Here is a 21,835-nt window from a genome sequence, read left to right as displayed (position 1 = left end):
CCCCTATAACACTGTTGATTATTCCGTTTTATATGAATTCCATGTTGTACGAGTCACTTAAATTTTACAAATATGTAAGCCGTTCACAGCCCGGCAAACGTATTTGTAAAATTTAAGTGATTTGTACAACATGGAATTCATATAAAACGGAATAATCAACAGTGTTATAGGGGGGTCGACTGTATTTCAAAACAGTAGGTAACATTGGTATACCCTATACATTTGCTGAAAACCATACTACTAAAAAGATAAAGAAAATCAGTATTACGACATCAATTTTACTAATGAATTTTTACATCTGAAATATCAGTAAAATTATATGTATGTGAAAAATGTATAATAAAAAAATTAAGCCTAAGAAAAAAGTTAAATCATGCAAAACATTATGTATAGAGATTTAATACAGTAAATCCCATTATGAAAATATATTTTACATTATTTGACAACATATTCAATTATTCATAAACAAAAACAATAAAATACTTTACTTTTTAAAAATTCATTATAATAATTTTGAGATTGTTTCCTGTTTGAGATTAACTGTCAATCAATCTTTCAAACTCATTCAAATTTACATAAACTTAACCAGAACCTGGGTTTTAAATTTCTTTGCTTTTTGCCAATTTTGAGAACTTTGTTTTTTAGACATTTTTAAAATAAAAAGTCCGAAGATAAGAATAAATCTTAAAAATGTTTACAAAAATCCTTTATAATGATCTTGATAAAATAAGATTGTTTTACTATTTTCTCTCGGATTAATTTTACATTTCTAAATAAAAAAAAGCTAATAGTGTCATTGATATCAAGTTTCACATTAAATTGTACTAAAAGAGCATGGTTTCTATATAAAAAGTTGATAAAGATATAAAAAGGAAATATTACAAACATTACTAGTACAAAATGAAAACGTTTTTTTAATACAGAGTTTGTTCATGTTGACTTCATAATCAAATTATTGTTTATAACAAAACTCATCACAATATTGTTTATATACATCATTATACTATCTTATCACATTTTTCCTGCATAAATATCCAAATCCAATAGTAAAAGTAGATACTGCTATAAGTAATATCATCAAAATTTATCAGTTTTGTTTTACTAATGTGATATCCAATCAAAAAACATTCTCTAAAATTACATATTATTCTTTTCTTGAAACTAATCAATGTAAATGACATTATAAATGGTTAATATTAATCATACGGTGTATAAATGCAACTAATATATATAAAATTTGCAAAAGATTTCGCAAAACCTTGCATAAGTTTCATTTAAATAATTTGTTTTCATATATGTAACATTATTAATTAAAAACAGATTAATATAATTTAATGTTTATTTACAAAAATGGAAAACTTTTATGATATTAAACAGGATTAACAAATACTCATTACTTCATAATTGTATTCAAATATTGTAGGTTTCTGAAGCTATTATTTCCTATAAAAAATACATTTTACAATTATTAAAATACAGTAGTTATAAGATATTTTACATCATCTTAGAACTCTTTACTCATATCAATTTTTCTTATGACTACTATCTGGAGTTCTTTTACAATACATATCTAAAATAAATAAATATTTTCCATGGTAGCTATATAAGAAACCATTCAGTCTAAATTTAATAAAAATCTATAACAGCTTTCTTTTGATATTAAATTACTTTATATGTACAGATATCCCTTTCATTATGTAATCAGTTGATTATGAACATGCATCACAAAGACAACTTTTACATGGATAAAATATGTATTCCCAGAACAAAAATTATCCATCTAAAATTTTTATAGAAATTTCATTTACATTTTCTGTATTTATATATTTTTTCATCTGCCATGAGAGCACCATGAAAGCCTTGTTTTGTTACTGTGATAATATGTGCCCGGCTGGTGGTTAGAAATAAACCCTAACATATCAGTATCAACCCACTAATAAAAATTTCCATGTGAACCCAAATTTAAACAGGTTCTCCAGTGCCTTTATTGCATTGATAATCTGGTTATCAAATTAGCACATCTGTAACTAGTAATTTAATCAGGTTGTAAATCAATTGATACAAGAACTGAATCTGAATCATTCTTTTCTCACTCTTTGAAGGTTCTGGATTGATGAACTGACAACTTTCAATTCTGTTTAAGAAGTGAGATTAAAAAAGGTTTGGTCTGTTGTAATTAAAAAGAAAAAAATTAAGACAAAATATTGTTTTTGATGCTTTGGATTCTGCATCAACAAAAGACTAAACATCCGTAAAATTGGTCATGTTTTTGATGAAATGATGGATCTGCAAATTTTATGAAAGAAGAAATTTATCTTCATAACTAATAACTAAAAAAAAATTAAAATAAATTTAATCTTATAAATCCATTTAATAATGCAAACAAGTATAATCAGTCAGTAATGTTTGCAAAATTACTTTTTTAAAATTAGAAAATGCATGTTAAAAATAAAATTGTTTTTTCTTCCACCTGTGTATTTTAAGAGGGCAGTTATTCTCTTATCAATCCTAAAAAACCAAAAATTTTATTTTATCTGTACTTGAATCCATCTGGGTATGATGGTTGAATTGTACAGTGTACACTTGTAAGTTTATTTGAAATTGTAGATTTGTATTTCATTCATTTCTGATAGTCAACACAAGCTCCTATAGTGTGGAAGAATGGCTCACTGCAAATATAGGAGGCTCATAAATGAAGCATATGCAATGAGACTTCATAACATTTAACAAAAGATCTGCTAAAAAGACATTGTGGTGGGAACATAAGCTGTTCATGACTGGATCAATTTTGAAAATATGTCTACTTAGAGCATTACCTTGTATTTATTCTACTGCAGTCAGAGCCATAACTAGGGTATGGCCAGTGTGGCCCCTGCCATAGGCGCCAACGAGAAGGTTTCGAAATAATATATATTCAAAATTAATAACACAAAAAAATTTTTATATTTATATAGTATTTAAATGTCATTAGATAATTTTTTTATAATAGCATTTTTTTAGAATAAAATTGTTTTTAATAATAAAAATTAAAAAAGCGCCATTTTTATTCTTGCCCATAGGCATCCAAAATCCTAGTTACGGCTCTGACTGCAGTACATTACATTTTATTTTATTCAGGAGGTGACAAAAATTTCAAATTCCCTGTCAGAAAACAAACATAATTCAGGCACAGAGTAATTTAATTCAGTGTCTATTTTTGTGTTTGGAAATTGTATAACAAATGAGATCACATATAATGATATACCTGTATACATATGGACAATTACTTTTATTCTTAAAAGAATGTCACAGAATGAAGATTATTAAGGTAAATATAATAAAATAGATTATTACATATCTCCATTAACATAAATCATTACAAGACAAAAAAAAATGATTTTTTTGATAGCTTATTCTCTGAAAATTGCTCAAAATTTCCAGAATAAATATAACAACATTATTTGTCAAAGTTTTAAAACAAAAAGAACTTTCATAATGTTTATAAATTTATTTTAATAAAACATTAAAATAAACAATCTTTATACAATCTTTCTTTCAGTCTTTTTGCTGAGAACTATTGAACATAAATAAATTCCCATTTTGAACCATTATATGTTAATGATTTTCTAATAGAAAATATAATAATAATAATAATAATATTGCCTTAGCTGTCATATCTCACAACTGAACTTTGCTGCATAACACTCTTGTTGCTGTTACAAACTTTAGAAATTATAAACAAAATGTTTTGAATAAAATGTTTTTTTAATAAATTTTTTACAAGTTACTCGTCATAAGCAATTTTGATTACATAAAGTAGCTTGTTAATAATATCTTGAAACTTGTAATTTTTTTATTATTATTAATTTTTATTAGCATAAATAGGTGGACACCCTGTTACTCAGGGGCTAAGCAAATACAAATATATTGTTTACAAAATGTATATTTTAATATCAATAATTTTATATCTTTAGTTAGTTTCCTTACAAATTCTTAAATTCTGTTAATTATTTAATAGCTTTTTCTTCCTTAAAAATTTTAATTACAAAATTATATAAATTATACAATTCCTTCTTTGAAAGTTTACTTAAATTTGCTCTGAGGTCTTGGGTTAAGTTTTGCTTGGTTATATGGAGGTATACCAAATAATTCTTGTGTTTATGTAAACTTCTTAGTCATTGATATGCAATGATACGCAATATTGAAAAATCACTGGAGTCACACCAATAACAATTTTTTATTTAAAAATAAAAAGTTAATATATTTATTTTGATAAAAAGTGAACTTTTATTTAGTTGTAGTTGAATTATTAGTCTCTTTACATTTATTTCCAATAGTTTATTTATATATGATTGTGATGAAGGTATTTTTAATATTTTTGAGTACCATTGATGATAATTGGATTGATATAAACTATTTTATCCTTGTTTATACTTTGTGATATTGCAGAATCTAGTAGAAGGGTATATCCATATTTCCAATTGTGTGTATTATTCTCAAAACAACAGAATACTTATAACAAATGTTTATAATATTTTAACTTTATTTGCTATAGTTGATTGGTTTATTGTCTTCTATTTTGTTTTAACATTACTTGATGTAAAAAAGTTATATTTTCATCACTTTTAAAATTGATAATAAAATTTTATTATGAATTTTAAAAAGAATGGGAAAACCAAATTTGATTTGTTTCATGTCGAATAGCATATCCAGGTACAGTTCTCTCTAGTTGATCTGGAGCACTTCCAAATTTATTTCCTCCAAAGACTATAAAATAACTAGTCAAGCCCCCAAATTGGTCCTGCATAATATATAATTCAATTTATTATAAATTGAATTAAGAAATTGTAGTTTCATATGTAGGTATATATTTGAAATTTTTAATCTTGAACAAAAATATAACAAATTATCAACTTTCACTTTACTATTCAGTTTGGAAATGTGTGATTCAAAGGTCACTCCCAGATACTCATTTTCCTTGACTAATTGAAAAGGTACATTTTCTAAATATAATTTAATTTATTTTTCTGAGATATATTACTATTATTTTGAAAAATCATTATTGTTGTTTTATTTGGATTGATTGATAAATGCAATGACTTAAAAAATAAATGAAGTTGATTAATTTTTCTTTGTAAGGAAATTTTTGTCAGTGTCATCTGCAAATAGTATATAATGGAAAGATCTGTTTGCAATTTCAATATTCAATCATCAATCATCAGTTTTTCATCATCAAATTTCAATCATCAGTGGAGAAACATGTAATTTTTATGAAACAGAGCCCTAGAATACTCTTGCAGATAGCACACAAAAACTGCTTTATTCAAGGGTAAAAAATTAATTCCCAAATGCTATTGGCTGCCTTTAGCCCATCACCAGGAAATAATGTCATGAGATGTTATTAGGAGTGAAGCATTAATAAATATTCTTGCAGAGAAAAATTAAAATGATTATGGTGATGTCACCAGAAAATGTTTATAACCATTATTTATTTTTTTACAGGGGCAAAGTTTCAAGTAAAAAGTTGTCTCTGTAATCTGTAAGTGAAAATTGTTTTTGAACTATCACTGGTGATTGTGATTAATGAACTTGAGAAGACAAATTTTGTATCTATCTTCAATATAGTTTTATATTTTTAATATATCAATATAAAATGTCTAACACACTGATGGAAATGGAAATTGTCACATTATTTATAGAAAAAACTTATGGATTACTATGTAATTTGGGAATGAGTAAAGGATCAAATAAAGACCAACTGATTAAAAGTTTAGATTTAATCGTAAAGAATTTACTACTCAAATAAGAAAATTTAATAAACCCTGACTACAATAATTTAATCATGATTTAATAAAACCTGATCACCATGATTGAAAATAAGCTCTTGTATTCTTTCAGCATAGAATCATTAAGTCTAGAGGAATCTTGAATAATGTCTCTCCATGCTTGCATAACTTGTCTGTCTATTTGGTTCTTATGTGTTTGAGCTCAATGATCATTAGATTAAATAAACCATCCCCCATAGTATTCCAAACATTCTCAATTGGAAACAGATCTGGAAATGTTGCTAGGCATTCTATTGTCTCAGTTTCTCTCAAGGCATTCTTGTAATGATGGCTATATGACCTTGAACACTATCAAATTGAAAAACCCATTTTGAATTGTAGACATACAGAGCATGACAATCAGACTTACCACTATGTCAGTATTGGACTGGCAACAAATTTTCACCCCCCAAGAATATACCCCAATATATTTTGATATAATGTATATTTCAGCAACCAACTGGATGGCTGAAACAGTTGGCATTCCATGATTCATTGACATCCTCTATTGTTTGATTATATTCTTTATTTATTTTAATGTTATTGATTTCCCTATTAAATTTGTCATTAAATTTTACTTATGTTCTCTTCCTTTAATATTGCTGAATTTAACTTCTTTAATACTGACTTTTGCTTCAGGTTTTTTAGTTTAATTTTTGCTTTCACAACAATTGAATTATGGTCGAAATTAATATCTCTTCCAGGATACAACTTGGCTTGTTTAATAATATTTCTGCATCTTTCCTTAATCAAAATGAAGTGTATTTGATTCTGCATATGTCACCTGGACTTTTCCATGTATACACTCTTCTTGCTGGATGTTTAAACAGGGTGTTGGTGATTATCAACTTATTTTCCTCACAAAATTGAATGAGCCTATCCCCTCTTTTATTTTTCTTACCAAGCCCATATTGGCCCATGCATTCAGATACCTTCTCATCAGTGGCAGCCTTAGGGGGTGGCGAGCAGGGCAATCGCCCGGGGCCTCGCTCTTGGAGGGGCCTCGAGCAACAACCAAATAGAAAAAACTTGATATTTAAAACTTTTTATTTTATCCTTGGCTATTAGTTATAACAATAAAATAAATTTAATTTATAGTACAGTATATATTACTATTAATAAGTGCCTACTATTTCAATTCACATACTTTGCACAAAGGACAAGGGCCTCGCAAAAATCTGCCGCCCAGGGCCTCGCAAAGATCTGCCGCCCAGAGCCTCGCAATGGATAAGGCCGCCGCTGCTTCTCATTGCCCACTTTTGCATTATAATCACTCATAACTATGATTATACCATTTGATTTTGCCATTTCCACTGATTCTTTCAAATTTTCATAGAAAATTTCAACATCTTCCTCATGGCCAGTTGTGGATGCATAAACCTGGATTAGGAGGATGTCAAAAGGTTGAGAAGCTATCTTTACTGCAATGATTCTCTCGTTGATTCAGTGAAGCCCTTTATTAATGTGTCAACCTACTGCTCTGGGAACTTGGAATCAAATCTACACAATGACAACCATTAGTTCAATATAAGCCCCATCATGGTAGGCTATAGCACAGCTGTAATCAGTTATTTTCAAGTTAGAAGTTAAAAAATGCAAATCATGATGAGTTAAAATATCAATTTGCACAGGCTGTTCCACAGCAGTCCATGTCCAAATCTGGGCCAGTCATCTTCATTTTAAAGTTTTGAGTAATAGACCATATTTGCCATGAACAGTCTGTATTAAAGTAGCTTATGGCCTAAATTGTATTAAATTTAAAAAAAATCTTAATCTAATAGGCAGATAGAGTTTGTATTTGTTTATTAATTAATGTAATTTTCTCAAGTGAAATAGAACACACTGTTTATTAAAATAAGAAATGACCATTAAGCAAATGGCCTACTAAGAAATTCCCAATTTCTTGATGGGCCAGTCCACCATTGCACCACGTCTACATACTACTGAGCAGTCATTATACATGAAACATCAAACAACATTACTTTTCATATGCAATCCCCAACTCCCCAAATCATGATTCCAGAAAATTTACAGATACTACATGTACAGATACTATTTACAGCCCTAAGCAGTTAACCTTTTCCAGCACATCGCCAGACATGTTCAACATTGATCATTTTGTGCCAGATAGGATCTAGGCCATCACTAAACACTATTCTTTATCATTCAGTAATTCTGTTTTTCTAGATGTACAGTATAGTACTGTACATCATGCCAGTCTATGTTGGCAATGATATCAAGTTAAGATACACACTGAAACTGGTAATTTTAGGTCTGCCTCAAGCCATCTATTTCTAATTCTTCATATTGACACTACTTGTGACAATTACTCAGATTACAGTTACAGTCATTTGTTTGTTAGAAATAGCCATTTAAGTAATCTTATAATCTTCCCTTGTCATCCTTCTAGAAGAAACTATGCCAGATCTGGAATGAGTGTCTTCTTGATCAATTTCAGTGTCTTCTTCATTCAATTGATCAGTCATTGCACTGTGGCCAACTTCATGAGAAATTTTGCAGAAGTACAGCTATTTTATGCATCCCAATAATTTTACATTTCTCAAATCCAACTAGTATTCATAAGGAGATCTAACTTTATGCCTTGTCATATTTCTTCATAAACAATATAAAAAAAATACAGAGCAAAAAATGTAAAAGGAGATTATTTGAGGTCACAGAAATGCACACATCAAATATAATTTTTCCTATATCCTTCTGTGTAAATGAAAAATTATCCTTGTGATAAGGATAATTTTTCATTTATTAAAATTAATTTTTTTCATTTATCAAAATGTGATATTTTGATTGATTGGCACAAATGTTTGTTTTTTTTATGTTTGAAATTAGCAAACATTTTTATAGTGTAACATTCTCCATTTTCTGATACGCAAATATAAATAAATCAATCATTATTCAGAACAGAAGTAAAAATTGTACTTGCTAACTAGAATGAAAAATGTCTCTGAAGAAATTATTTGCCCCAAAATAGTAACTAAATTATATTGATTAAGCTAAACATTCAGGAATATTAATGATTTTATATTGATTTTTAACTATCATATACAAAAATAGCATTAAAAATTTTTTAACTTACAGGATTTGTCAATAAAAATTTCTCTAAATTCATACTGATGAGAATATACAGTATACAGAATGCACTAAGTCTTGACTGAACTAGTGCAAATTTATTTGTACTACTACTGATTCAGATTACAAAATATAATGTTTATAGGTAAAATTTAAAATTTTGTATAAATAATTTTCAGAAACCATATTATATCTCAGTAAATCAGATTTTCCAGTTCAAGAAAATTAACATTCCTTAACATGTAACAAGTATACAAATATTTTACACTAAATAACAAATGAATTTATTCAGCTTATTATACATTATTAATTGTATACTGAATTTTTGTTAAATATTCTCCTGTGGTTTCCAATAGAAATTCAACTTTATACTATTACTTGCCATGACGTTCATTATGTCAAATATATAAGTTAAATAAAAAACAGATGAGTAATTTAGAATCTCATTGTGCACCTTTCTTCTTACATCTAAAATTTATTCAGTAAAGCAGCATGTCCAGATTGCAATTTCTTTTTAAGGAAATTGATAAAAGCTGAATTTCATATTTTAATGAGAGAATAATTTTTATTCATTTATTTACTTAAAATCAACATAGATTGGTACTTATTTCATATCATGTATATCATCTTAAAATGACAGAACAACATATTAGTATTGAGTAATCAAACAAAAAGAGGATTTACAAGAAATAACAGAATTAGTATTTTTCAGTTAGCTATACTTATATTAACCAGCTACATGTTACAAGAAACATTTAAATCTTGACATATTTATTTAATTGGATTCAAGATATCACATTTAAAACTTTAAATATATGAAAACTTCATGAACAACTTTTACTTTATAAAGCCAAGATTTAATTCTTTTTGTAGCTATACAAAGACAATCCAGTCTTTTAAGATGAATGTCTTAAAAGGTTTCACTGAATTTGCTTCCAAAAGTGTTTGAGTTTTTTGAAGTCTCTCCTCAGATGAAATTCTTTCTTATACATAGACTGCCATTTATTATAAAGTTTGTTTGCAAAGAATTGTAGGCTTAGATGATTCAGGATATTTTCACAAACTTAATTTTCAGTAACCTTTCTTCTTCATGTAACTTTCTACCACGAAAATTTTCTATTCTATCACAAACATTTCCAGTTATTGCAACACTTTCAATAATATTAAAGAGTTAACATTACACTTGAGAGTTGATGCGTGAGGAATTGCTAACGTAGCTCTAACTCACAAACTGCTAAACTATTCATGCTATTTCTCATGAATCTTCTTTTCATTTGATCACCTAGTGTATAACAATTACAACAAATTTAGTGGAATGCAAATTTTAAATAAAATATCTGATCTTTGTAAAATAATTTAATTTAATATTTAAAATATTTTACAAAAATCAATAAATATATTGATAATAAATGCTAAGTAAAAGAATGCTTAGGGAATTTTCATTCTTACAGTACACACAGATGAAATTATGTTGTTTTAAATACATAAAATATATTTCTGAAATTAGAAAGCTTACAAAAATTAATGAGTTTTATAAATTTCACTTTTGTATACATTAAATGGCTGAAAAATAGTAATAAAATTACTAAATACATTAAAACATCAATTACAAATATCTAAAGTTTTCTTATGAAAGATCTCATCACAAAACATAATGAAAAAAAAATTGTTACAAGTTCATTCAATAGCAATAATTTCTATAATGCTTCAATTCTTAAAAACTCTGAGTTTCTCTGTTTTATGGAGCTTCTGATCTTCCAAAGCTTTCAGATTCTTGGGAAAGTCAAAAAGAAAAAAAATTGTTTGTAACCATATTTCGATTGCAAACAATTAAGATTTAAATTTTACTTTCAGCATAAGAATGACAGTTACAGAAAGAAAACAGACTGTAGATTTCATGCTATGATCTAATGATTTTTGTACTATTAAAAAAATAATAATAAATTTTTCTACTTTTTTGATCTGTTTAAGAATATTAATAATTTTACATACTAGAGTATGAAATAATGTAGTCAAAAAGATGTATGTATTATTTTTTGAATGAATTCAGAAGTTAAATTTAAAATCACTGAAGATAAACTGTAAGGTTTAAAGTACTCAGAAAGTAGAATCTGAAAGTAAATGAAACTCTGTAAAAGCATAATAAGTAGAAATAATAATTTTTTTTATATCCCAGTAAGAAAAAATTTTAGATAAAACTAACGTTTTTGACCATAATCATGATCTTCCTCAGGCTTTTGAACAGTATAAATTTGAAACTGGAATTCATCGAACAACACAGTAGGTCAAAAGCCTGAGGAAGACCATGATTACGGTCAAAAATGGTAGTTTTATCTAAAATTTGTTCTTACTGGGATATAAAAAAAGGTTCTAGTGTGTTGATTATCCTTCCCAGTGATTTTGTGAGAAATTGTTTTAAGTAGGTATAATCAATAAAAACAATATTCAAACCTTCAAAAAGTCAAAAATTTTTAATTGTTGTTACATCATTGGCAATTTAAATACAGAGTTATTCTAACTTCTAAAAATACAATCAATCATTCTACCATAACAAAAAACCTTGTTAATTAATAAACAAGTTAAGATCACTTTTCTGTTTTCATACTTTCCTTTTACAGTGATATTAGAAAGGCTAAAAAAATTGGACAGATGGTAATTCAAAGCAAAGAAAAACTTCAGTTCTCTGGTGATTAATGAACATTATTTTTAATAAATCAAATGTTTTCAATATTCCGAAATATCTTTAGAAACAACACAATTGAATCAAAACATTTTTAAAATTTGTACAAAACATCTGTAAAATAATAAAGGTTATAACTGACACATCTATTTTTTGAAAATGATCTTCAACTACAAAACCAAATTCTTTTATCCAGAGTTTCAAAGACCTTACTATTATACAGGGAAAAAAAATCTTTTTGAACATATTAAGAATATTGGTCTATAATTTGTTGACATAGACCCAAGACTTTTCTTATATAGGAAATCCTCAGTAATTCAAACTTGAATAGTTAGAAATCCTATTAGTTAGTAACTGTACTATTTGTTTTGGGATAAAGAGATTTACAAGTTAAGGAATTTGGTTAGTTTGAAATTTGAAGTGAAAATTCTGTCTGAATTGTGATATGCATATGTTAACTTGTTCATTTATATCAAAAAGTGCTTCCATACTGTAAGAGAGCAACAGGTCAAAAACAACTGTAATCTGATCAATATGACTTTTCTTTTACGGCAACACCTTTCCAGGTGTCACCTTACCCATGGAATACCCTTTTTTTCATTTATCTTATAAAATACAGCTGGACAAGATTGAGCTACAAGTAATAGATTGAGATATTTGGAGGGCTACAGGTTACAAGATTTTGGTAACTTACTATAAGGAGACCTCCTTTTGTAAGTTCTGTCCTCCCTCAAAAAGTGTCCTCCTACATGTCCTCCTTTTTTATATTTGAAGACTAATCTGTAAATCTCTGTATCCAATCAATGCCGAACCGATCCGTTGCGTGTGATGTGATATGACGTGTTTGTATTTAACATGATGATTCATCAAGGCCCTGTACAGTGCAACAAAATGCAATTATGAGATGCATGCTCTTCACATGGAAGACCTTGAGAGAGAGAGCGCAAATGGCTTTGTTTACTTCTTATTGAAACACAACATGGCACCTATGCATGTAGTAGAGATTATTATAGTGCATTATTGTTGCAATGAATAAAATGTTTTTTTATTTACAATATTTTTTCCTTCAATTTATTAGTGTCCTCCGTTTCATTGTAAAAAAAAGTTGGTCACCTTACTTACTACTTTTTAGGCTACTTTAAAAATAATTTGGGCTACATTTTGAGAATTCTGTTTTACTTTTTATAAAATGTATCTGGCAAACTGTGAAGTTCTCCCAGACATATGTTGTTTACCTGCAGTTTGTTTATATTATTATTAATTAATAAAAATAGCATTTTGTCTTAGCTGTAGTCTGTTTGCTTAATAAATTACATCAGTTACAAGGCATTTAACATATTGTACAGAAATATGTAAATCTCAGATAATTCAAAACGCAATAATTTGAAGTTGTGATTATTTTGTCCCTTGAATTTCAAACTAACAAGGATTTCCTGTATAATATTTTAAAAACATACTATCTTTCAAGAAGGAAATCTAGAGTTTATTAAAAATGTTCCATTGATTTCAAGCTAAGTTCATCAAAATATCTCTAAAAAGAAATCTTACTATTTTATTTTAAATTTTATCTAGACCAGAAGCCTTTTTGTTTTGCAAGTGATTGAAAACAAATTCTGGCTCCTCAAGGAAAATTGGGCCATCTAGTAATTGACTATAATTATCAGTATATATGTTATGGACAAAGTGATTAATATGAGCATTATTCATAATGCCCGGTCATTATGAATAATGCTCATATTAATCACTTCATAATGATCGGGCATTATTCATAACGACCAACAAAATTGGGCATTGTAAATAAATTTCAATAAATTATCAAATTGACCAGTCATTATGAATAATGCTATCATCTAGTCGGGCAAAGTGATAATAATGCGTTGAGAAACGATCATCCAAAATACGCTATCCAATCAGCACTCGCATCTGAGTTGCATGTGCGTGTTGTGTTTAGTACCGAATTTGGCGGCGGTCACAACTGTTTGTGCTTCCGACAGATTCTTCCCAGAGGGGAGCCGCTGGCAAGCCGCGTATTGTTTAATGTTACTAGATATTGATTCACGGTAGTTCTTGAACACACGTATCAATAACTAGTATGTATCAATATCTAGTGACGTTAAACAATCAGCGGCCTGCTGGCGGCTCCCCTCCGGGAGGAATCCGTCGGAAGCACAAACAGTTCGACTGCAGCCATGACTGTGCACATAGGTAAAATGTTACTATTTAATTAATATAAATAATGGTACTTAGTTTTAAAAGATTACATGTTCTTTTTAAAATACTTTGAAATAATTCACAAAAAATAAATAATTCTAAATTAAATAAGTCAAGTTTTTTTAATCAAATTAAAATGTTGCACAATTTAAAATTCAGTACTAAACACAATACGCACTCAACACGATACACTAGCTAATTGGCACCTGAGTTGCTGATTGTATGTCGGATGATCACTCCTCAACATATTATCATCACTTTGCCTGATTAGGTGATAGCAGTATTCATAATGACTGGTCAATTTGATAAATTAATCAATATTTATCACACTGCACGCCCTTTTTGGTCATTATTCATAATGCCCAATTAATCACTTTGTCCGTAACATATACACCAAAATTAATTACTGAGAGAGGGGGGAACAAACAAACATTCTAGTGAAACAACAGTAGAAATAAATTGCAAAATGATTTTTGTACTTTAAATTTATTGATCACCTAGCTGCAAAATGCAATATGCCCCACCCACTCAAAAATAAAATTTTGAGTCATAATTGGTGAGGTTGGGTTGGAAGAGTGTGATAAAAACAATGGTCTTAGTAACTAAAATATACATTTATTGACCCAAGTATTTATAATAATGAAACTGCAATAAACAAAAAATTGCTTGGGCTTAAATTAAGAAGGGTGGGCTTTACAGTGGTTGCGGGTGGAGTCCTCACAGTACTTGACTAGTGTCAAAGAATATTCATGCCAAATTTGGTGCGGATACTTTGAATGGTATAGAAGCCATTACATAATAATGTATTGTACTGTACATACATATTTTGACTTATGTAAATAGAGATTTCCAAAAGTCACCAGAATCTATGTGCAGTTATTGAATTCTAGAGAGTTTAAGCCAAAACAAACAAAAATCTTTAACTTCATGCTTGAAGGTTTAAATGCAGGGTAAAGCTAGTGGCAGTTTGGGGTTGCAATGCCCCTCAAACCCCAATTCCAAATGTCAAAAATTCTGCTGAATAGTTAGCAGAGTCATGACTAAATTATATATACAGTATAGGGCCATTAAGCTGCGGTAAATGGGGTCCAAACTGCTTAACTGAGGCTTAGATGATCCACGGATTAACTTTGTAGCATTGTAAGATGTGAATCGGTTACAACGGTTGCCTCCATAATGCTGACACTCAGGGTGGATAAAACAGATTAATACTGTATTTGAATTTCATTGTAAGTTATTTTATTGTTTATTGATAAATAAAAGACTAATCTTCTATAAATACCTCTTTGAAGTTATAAGTCAGCATTTAAATATTTAATCCACAATAGTGCATAGCACGTCAATCACGGATATTCAAAATGCCAAAATGACAGCTGTCAAAAACCTGTCGAGTATTTGAGAGGCCACGTCAAAGTCTGTACTACCATAGTGTCAAAAAATTGGGATCCAAGCTTTTTGCATGGCTTAAGCGAATTCACAAATTACTGGCCTGCAGCTTAATGGCCCTACACTGTATATATATATATATACTTTTTCAAAATAAAGAGAAATACAGAAATATAAAGAAAGGACATTAGGAATGAAGAATGGGCAGCCTTCTTGACTGGCAGTTTGTATGAAATTATTGATATCAACCATAGGAATTAGTCAGAAAAATCAGTTCTCCATGTCCCCACAATAATAAATGTCTAAATATGGCCCTGTTTAGCTGTTGTCTAATTTTCTAATACAAATTAGAAAATTATTATATATAGAATATTCTCAATCTCAACAAGAAAATAAGTATCTGTATATAATGCATATAAAAAATAAATTTAATACAGTGGGTGATCGGTTAACAAACAAATCAGATAACGAACACTTTTGCAAAAGATTTTTATGTTCGGACAATGAAAACATGATCAGATAACGAACACCCCACAGAACAAACACAAGAAGAAGTGACGTAAAATAATGAATACCAATTGGTCTTCTCTTGTCTTTGGACAACAATTCAAAACTTTTCGGAGTGCAGGAGACATCAACATCGATGCTCAACCCAGTATATACCGATCGAATAGTATTACTCCAAACTTTGAAACTCTCCCTTGTAATTCCAGCCTTTTATTTTTCGGACAAAAATAATTCTTTTATGTATTCGCGAGACTATTGGGTAGGCACTCAAGTTTTGCGTCTGTTTTTCTTTTCGAAAGGTGAGAGTATAATAGCAAAAGGTAGAGAGTGGGCAGAAGATGCCTAATGTTGCTGATCAGTATGGCATGAACAGGTCTACAGTAGGCCGCAGTTCAATCTTATGTAAGAAATATACTGTATAATCAAGAAATTACAGTTCAGGCAGTTAAAGGAGTAAAAAAAATCACTTCTGAGAAATAAAGAACATCGAAGAGTTCATAATGGAACCTGAAATGGATCTGACAACAGAAGAACAAGAATTCTTGATTGAAGAACACCAAGAAACTCGGCGAGATATGTTTTCTTCTGAAAAAGAGAATTAATGCCGATATCTGCTATTAACCGATCAGCCACAGTATGTAAAAAAATACGATTTATTAAAAGGACCTATATCTTTAGATTGATCTGACTATTACTTAGATTTTAATGTGTATAATAATAAAATGTTTTATGTTTAAGGATTAAAAAATATCTTTACAGGTACTATAGTGCTTAGTGGTTGGTTTCATATGTACAAATTTTTAGCTGAATAAGTTTCTACTGAATTTTATACATTTCATCATGTTTTATATACTATGTTTTATACATTAACTCAGCAATAATAATAATAAAATTAGGATGACATTTTATAAATGTTATTCTAATAATGAAAAATGGTGCATTGTTATATAAGATTGCCAGATTTTATCAAGCTATACTAAAACTACTTAATAATCAAAATAATTTGGTTCTGATTATTTGTAGAGGTAGGTGGTTAGATCACCATCTCTTGATAAATTTAATCAAGAGGTGGTGACCTAACCACCTACCTCTAACCAAATTACTTTGATTCTGATTATTAAGCAGCTTTAATATAACCTGATTAATATTGTCAAATGATCTGTTAAATTTTAAGTATTGGATTGTTGTAACTTAGTTATATGGGATGTTCTAAGTTAAATAAAATTCATTATTTTGCTGTAAATAATACCATAAAATAAATATTGTATTTGAACAAATTTGAATATTAATAACAGCCAAAAATAACTCAATAGCAAAAATAAAACAAAACAGAAAGAAACAATTAATACAAGAAGAAATTAAATAATGTAATTTATAAAATGACTAAAGAATTTTACTTTAAAACTGAAGATGTCATAAATAACAATAATAATAAAGCTAAGATAGTTTCTAACATTAAAAAGAAAAAAAAAACAGAGTGACAAATTTTTTTTATTCCTAATTCATAACAAAAGTAATATGAAAAAAACTGTGTAAGAATGTATACTTTGGTCAAGTGTATTGGAGAACAAATTTATCATTGTTGTTCCTGCTAATGAACTTCAAATATTCAGAAATATTTCAAGTTTTTAAATAAGTAAAACTTTCCTTTTTTAAAAATATGAATATTTGTATAACCCACAAAACTATTTTTTTCAAGTTTGAAAATGAAGAAAATTACAGAAAATTTAAGACACTTACAGAGATAGTGCCTAATGCCTACTCCTATAAGTTATCTCATCATATCATATATTAATTTAATTATGAATTATTTAATAAATATTAATTTAAGACATTTATAGTTTAATTAAATACATTTCAAAATTTTTTTTTGTTAAAAATTAGAACTTTGTGATAAATAGCTTCAGTTGTATATGTCCTGTAAAACTATCAATAAAATTTTTTTCAAAATATTATTTGAGCAATCAAGATTTAAGGAACACTATCTAGAAAACATTTAAATGTGTAATATATTCTCTCTTCATAATAATTACAGAACTACAAATTATCATCTCATTTCATATTTTCAATAATAAGTATAATTTTAGTTCATATACAGTTATAAGTTTTACTTACCTAAAAGGAAATTCATTGATAAAACAATAAGCAGCACCTGAGGTGATGGCCAATAATTCTAAAAGTGTTCCAAAAAAATTTATTCCGGCTGCACTGTTTCCCTTAATTATTTTAACAATCTGTGGAACTTTAACTGTTCAGAATAAAAAAAAAATATATGTATATTATATACATACTAATATTTTTATTTAAAAAAAATTTAAAAGTTTTATATTTTAAATTCAATTTATATTTAATTAAATGCAATATAAATANCATTAAAAAGAAAAAAAAAACAGAGTGACAAATTTTTTTTATTCCTAATTCATAACAAAAGTAATATGAAAAAAACTGTGTAAGAATGTATACTTTGGTCAAGTGTATTGGAGAACAAATTTATCATTGTTGTTCCTGCTAATGAACTTCAAATATTCAGAAATATTTCAAGTTTTTAAATAAGTAAAACTTTCCTTTTTTAAAAATATGAATATTTGTATAACCCACAAAACTATTTTTTTCAAGTTTGAAAATGAAGAAAATTACAGAAAATTTAAGACACTTACAGAGATAGTGCCTAATGCCTACTCCTATAAGTTATCTCATCATATCATATATTAATTTAATTATGAATTATTTAATAAATATTAATTTAAGACATTTATAGTTTAATTAAATACATTTCAAAATTTTTTTTTGTTAAAAATTAGAACTTTGTGATAAATAGCTTCAGTTGTATATGTCCTGTAAAACTATCAATAAAATTTTTTTCAAAATATTATTTGAGCAATCAAGATTTAAGGAACACTATCTAGAAAACATTTAAATGTGTAATATATTCTCTCTTCATAATAATTACAGAACTACAAATTATCATCTCATTTCATATTTTCAATAATAAGTATAATTTTAGTTCATATACAGTTATAAGTTTTACTTACCTAAAAGGAAATTCATTGATAAAACAATAAGCAGCACCTGAGGTGATGGCCAATAATTCTAAAAGTGTTCCAAAAAAATTTATTCCGGCTGCACTGTTTCCCTTAATTATTTTAACAATCTGTGGAACTTTAACTGTTCAGAATAAAAAAAAATATATGTATATTATATACATACTAATATTTTTATTTAAAAAAAATTTAAAAGTTTTATATTTTAAATTCAATTTATATTTAATTAAATGCAATATAAATATATAGAAAGTTAAAAAGAAAATGTTAAATTAAATACAATCAACTCTAATTAAAACAAAGAGGGAAAATCGAGAAAAAAGTTCAATTGTCAAAAACTCAAATAATCCTTTTTTTGAAAACTAAACTAATTTCAGAAACTTCTGTAAGACTTAATACCATTTTGTACTGTACATTAATAAAACACAGCTATTTAAGTTTACCAAACCAACTTCAATTCACAGTAACATTCAAAATAAATGCAGATCAACTTTCATATAGACTGGAGCCTCTTTCTTCAAATGTCATTCTGTCTTTTCCTTGCACAGCTTTGAGAGATTATTCCACAAATTTGTATACAAACAACTGATATATAACCATCTATTTTCATTTTCTTCATTATATATAAAGCATCAATTTTTATTTTTTGTACTGTTCTCACATATTCTCATTTTTTAATTTTAAATCGAATCTCATCTTGTTAACTAAATTCTTTTATTTCTGTAAAATCTAATATTTGTAATAGAGACAAAACATTGCCAAAACTATACATTATATGACCAATATTAATTACTTTTAAAAATACAGTAAACTCTCTGATTGTGACATTTTTACAAAAGGACAAACTCTTCTTAAACAGAATTAAACACTTTCTTTATAATTAAAATCTCTCTAACAGTACCAGTTAAATCAAAAAAAATCCTACAGTGACCACTTTCAACTCACAAGTAATGTTTATTTGAGCTGACTTAAAATTAAATGATTTTGCTATCATACAAGAGTACATTTATTGTTCATTATACTAACTAAATTTCAGATGAAGAGAAGAAATCAACTAGCAAATGATTTCATGCAATACAGTCGACCCCCATAACACTGTTGATAATTCCGTTTTATACGAATTCCATGTTGTACGAGTCACTTAGATTTTACAAATACGTGAGCCGTTCACAGCCCGGCACACGTACAGTAGAGCGTCGTTTATCTGAATCAATTGGGGACTGCAGTTGTTTGGATAACTTATTTTTCGGATAACCGATTATATACGAAAAAATATATTAACCTAACCCGTGTTGAAATTTTTCTCCATTGTGTGTTGCTTCGTGTTGAATTTTCGTTGATGTTAAGCCTAATGTATACTTTTTAAAATAATAATTGTTGGCTATTGTAAAAATTATTTCTATTTCTTACAAACAAAACAAATATATTGAAAAATATAAAAACCAAAAAATATATACTTTAGAAGATGATCTAGTATCAAAAACGTTTGATTCAGCACGACACACAGTCCTCAGAAAAACACCACACAAATGTGCCAGTGCTGTCAACTAAAAAACACACCAACAAAAAAAATATTGGAGTAGCCCAAGATATAGCCAAAGATTGCAGCACCACAGCACTAGCAAAAATTTAAATTTGCCAACTGGAATGCTTTTGGATAACCGATGTTTCGGATAAACTATGCTCTACTGTATTTTTAAAATCTAAGTGACTCGTACAACATGGAATTCATATAAAACAGAATTATCAACAGTGTTAAGGGGGGGTCGACTGTACTGATTTTCATGAAATGAACATTTAAGAACAACAATGTTGTTGAAACTCTTGTTTGACCACTTTTCAGTGGTCAAATCAAAGCAAAATTCAAGTGAACTTTTGTATGACTCTAGATGTTCAGAAATGTAACTAGGCATGTAAAATTACACTCTCATCATATTCTTATATCAAGAAGCACAGAACTAATTAAAAACTAGTTTCAGCAAATTATTCTTTGTTGAAATTCTGAACTATTAATTCAATCAGAACAGTAACATTTGTAAATTGTAAGTAGATTATAAATGGTCTGAAAAACAGAGAATCCAATAGCTAAATGAAGCTTGTTATTTGAAATATGATGATGCACAATTTTACAACCTTTGTTTCATTGTATTCTTTGTATATTAACTGATTAAATGGTTTGTCACTTATCTGTCCTGCCAAGGAATCATGAAGAACAAAGTGATCTGATGTATTTGGCAGCAGCATGTCATTGTAAAACCTCTTTACTTTGTTTTTGTCAAGTTTTCTAGAACACAACCATGTAGCAACAACTGAAGGATTTTTGAACATTTGATCTTGGACTTCAATTCTCAAGACAGCTGCTTCTTTTAACTCTTTAAACATAAAATTGGCCAAAATCAGCCTTATAAGTTTGAAATGAAATCACCCAATGAAAAAGTTGTGTAACTAGTTTTTCTATATAAGTTTCCCTAGTAGCCTGAGGAGTGAAAACAATTTAGTCTCTAGCTACATAGTAGGAGAAAGTTTTCAGAGCTTAAAGAGTAAAACATACATAACTGAAAGGAGTTTGCCAGTTTTCAAGATCATAACCTGAATTGTAAAACAAGCTAGTAGTAGCATTTCCTATAGCCATTATTTGATAAACAACTTGATATTTAAGCATGCATCCAGAATGTGTTTCTAGTATAGTGCCACTTTGATCCATTGAACACCTGCACATCTGCATTCTAGTCACAGTATTCATTCATGTCAAGAATGAATTCAATCACATTGTCTTCAGTTCATTTCTGATTTTCAATATAAACCAGTGTGAGTGTGATTTTATGAGACATAGCATGGAACTTTTTCTTGAAAGCATGAATCCAACCACATGATGCCTCAAAATGTCTAGATTCACATCGACACCCAAATTATAAAGTTGCATGAAGGTTTCCTTGTATTATTGAATTGCTTCAATGTATACTGTGAAACAAATTCAGATTTGTGTCTAAAATTTTCTCTGCTGTTGATTGTTATCTTAATATTGAACAGTTGATTAGATGATTTTATTAATCCACAAAACTTTTATTTCATTGATTGTTCAGAATGGAAATAGACTTAAATTTGAAGTCCCACAATAA

The 21,835-nt window shown here is 28.2% G+C and overlaps 1 protein-coding gene across 1 annotated transcript in view; it reads right to left on the bottom strand.

The window, feature by feature from the left end:
* The window catches only part of LOC111637184 (mannose-P-dolichol utilization defect 1 protein homolog), a 59,226-nt gene that overhangs the window by 13,596 nt on the left and 23,795 nt on the right, over nt 1-21,835 (bottom strand). Inside the window, exon 3 of the mRNA XM_023382615.1 lies at nt 18,708-18,840. Within this exon, the coding sequence (XP_023238383.1) occupies nt 18,708-18,840 (133 nt within the window). The remainder of the gene's footprint in view (nt 1-18,707; nt 18,841-21,835) is intronic.

The sequence above is a fragment of the Centruroides sculpturatus genome, unplaced genomic scaffold (genome assembly GCF_000671375.1).
Source record: "Centruroides sculpturatus isolate CEXI.00-Female unplaced genomic scaffold, Cexi_2.0 scaffold60, whole genome shotgun sequence".
NCBI lineage: Eukaryota > Metazoa > Arthropoda > Arachnida > Scorpiones > Buthidae > Centruroides > Centruroides sculpturatus.
This window is presented reverse-complemented; position numbering and strand designations above follow the sequence as displayed.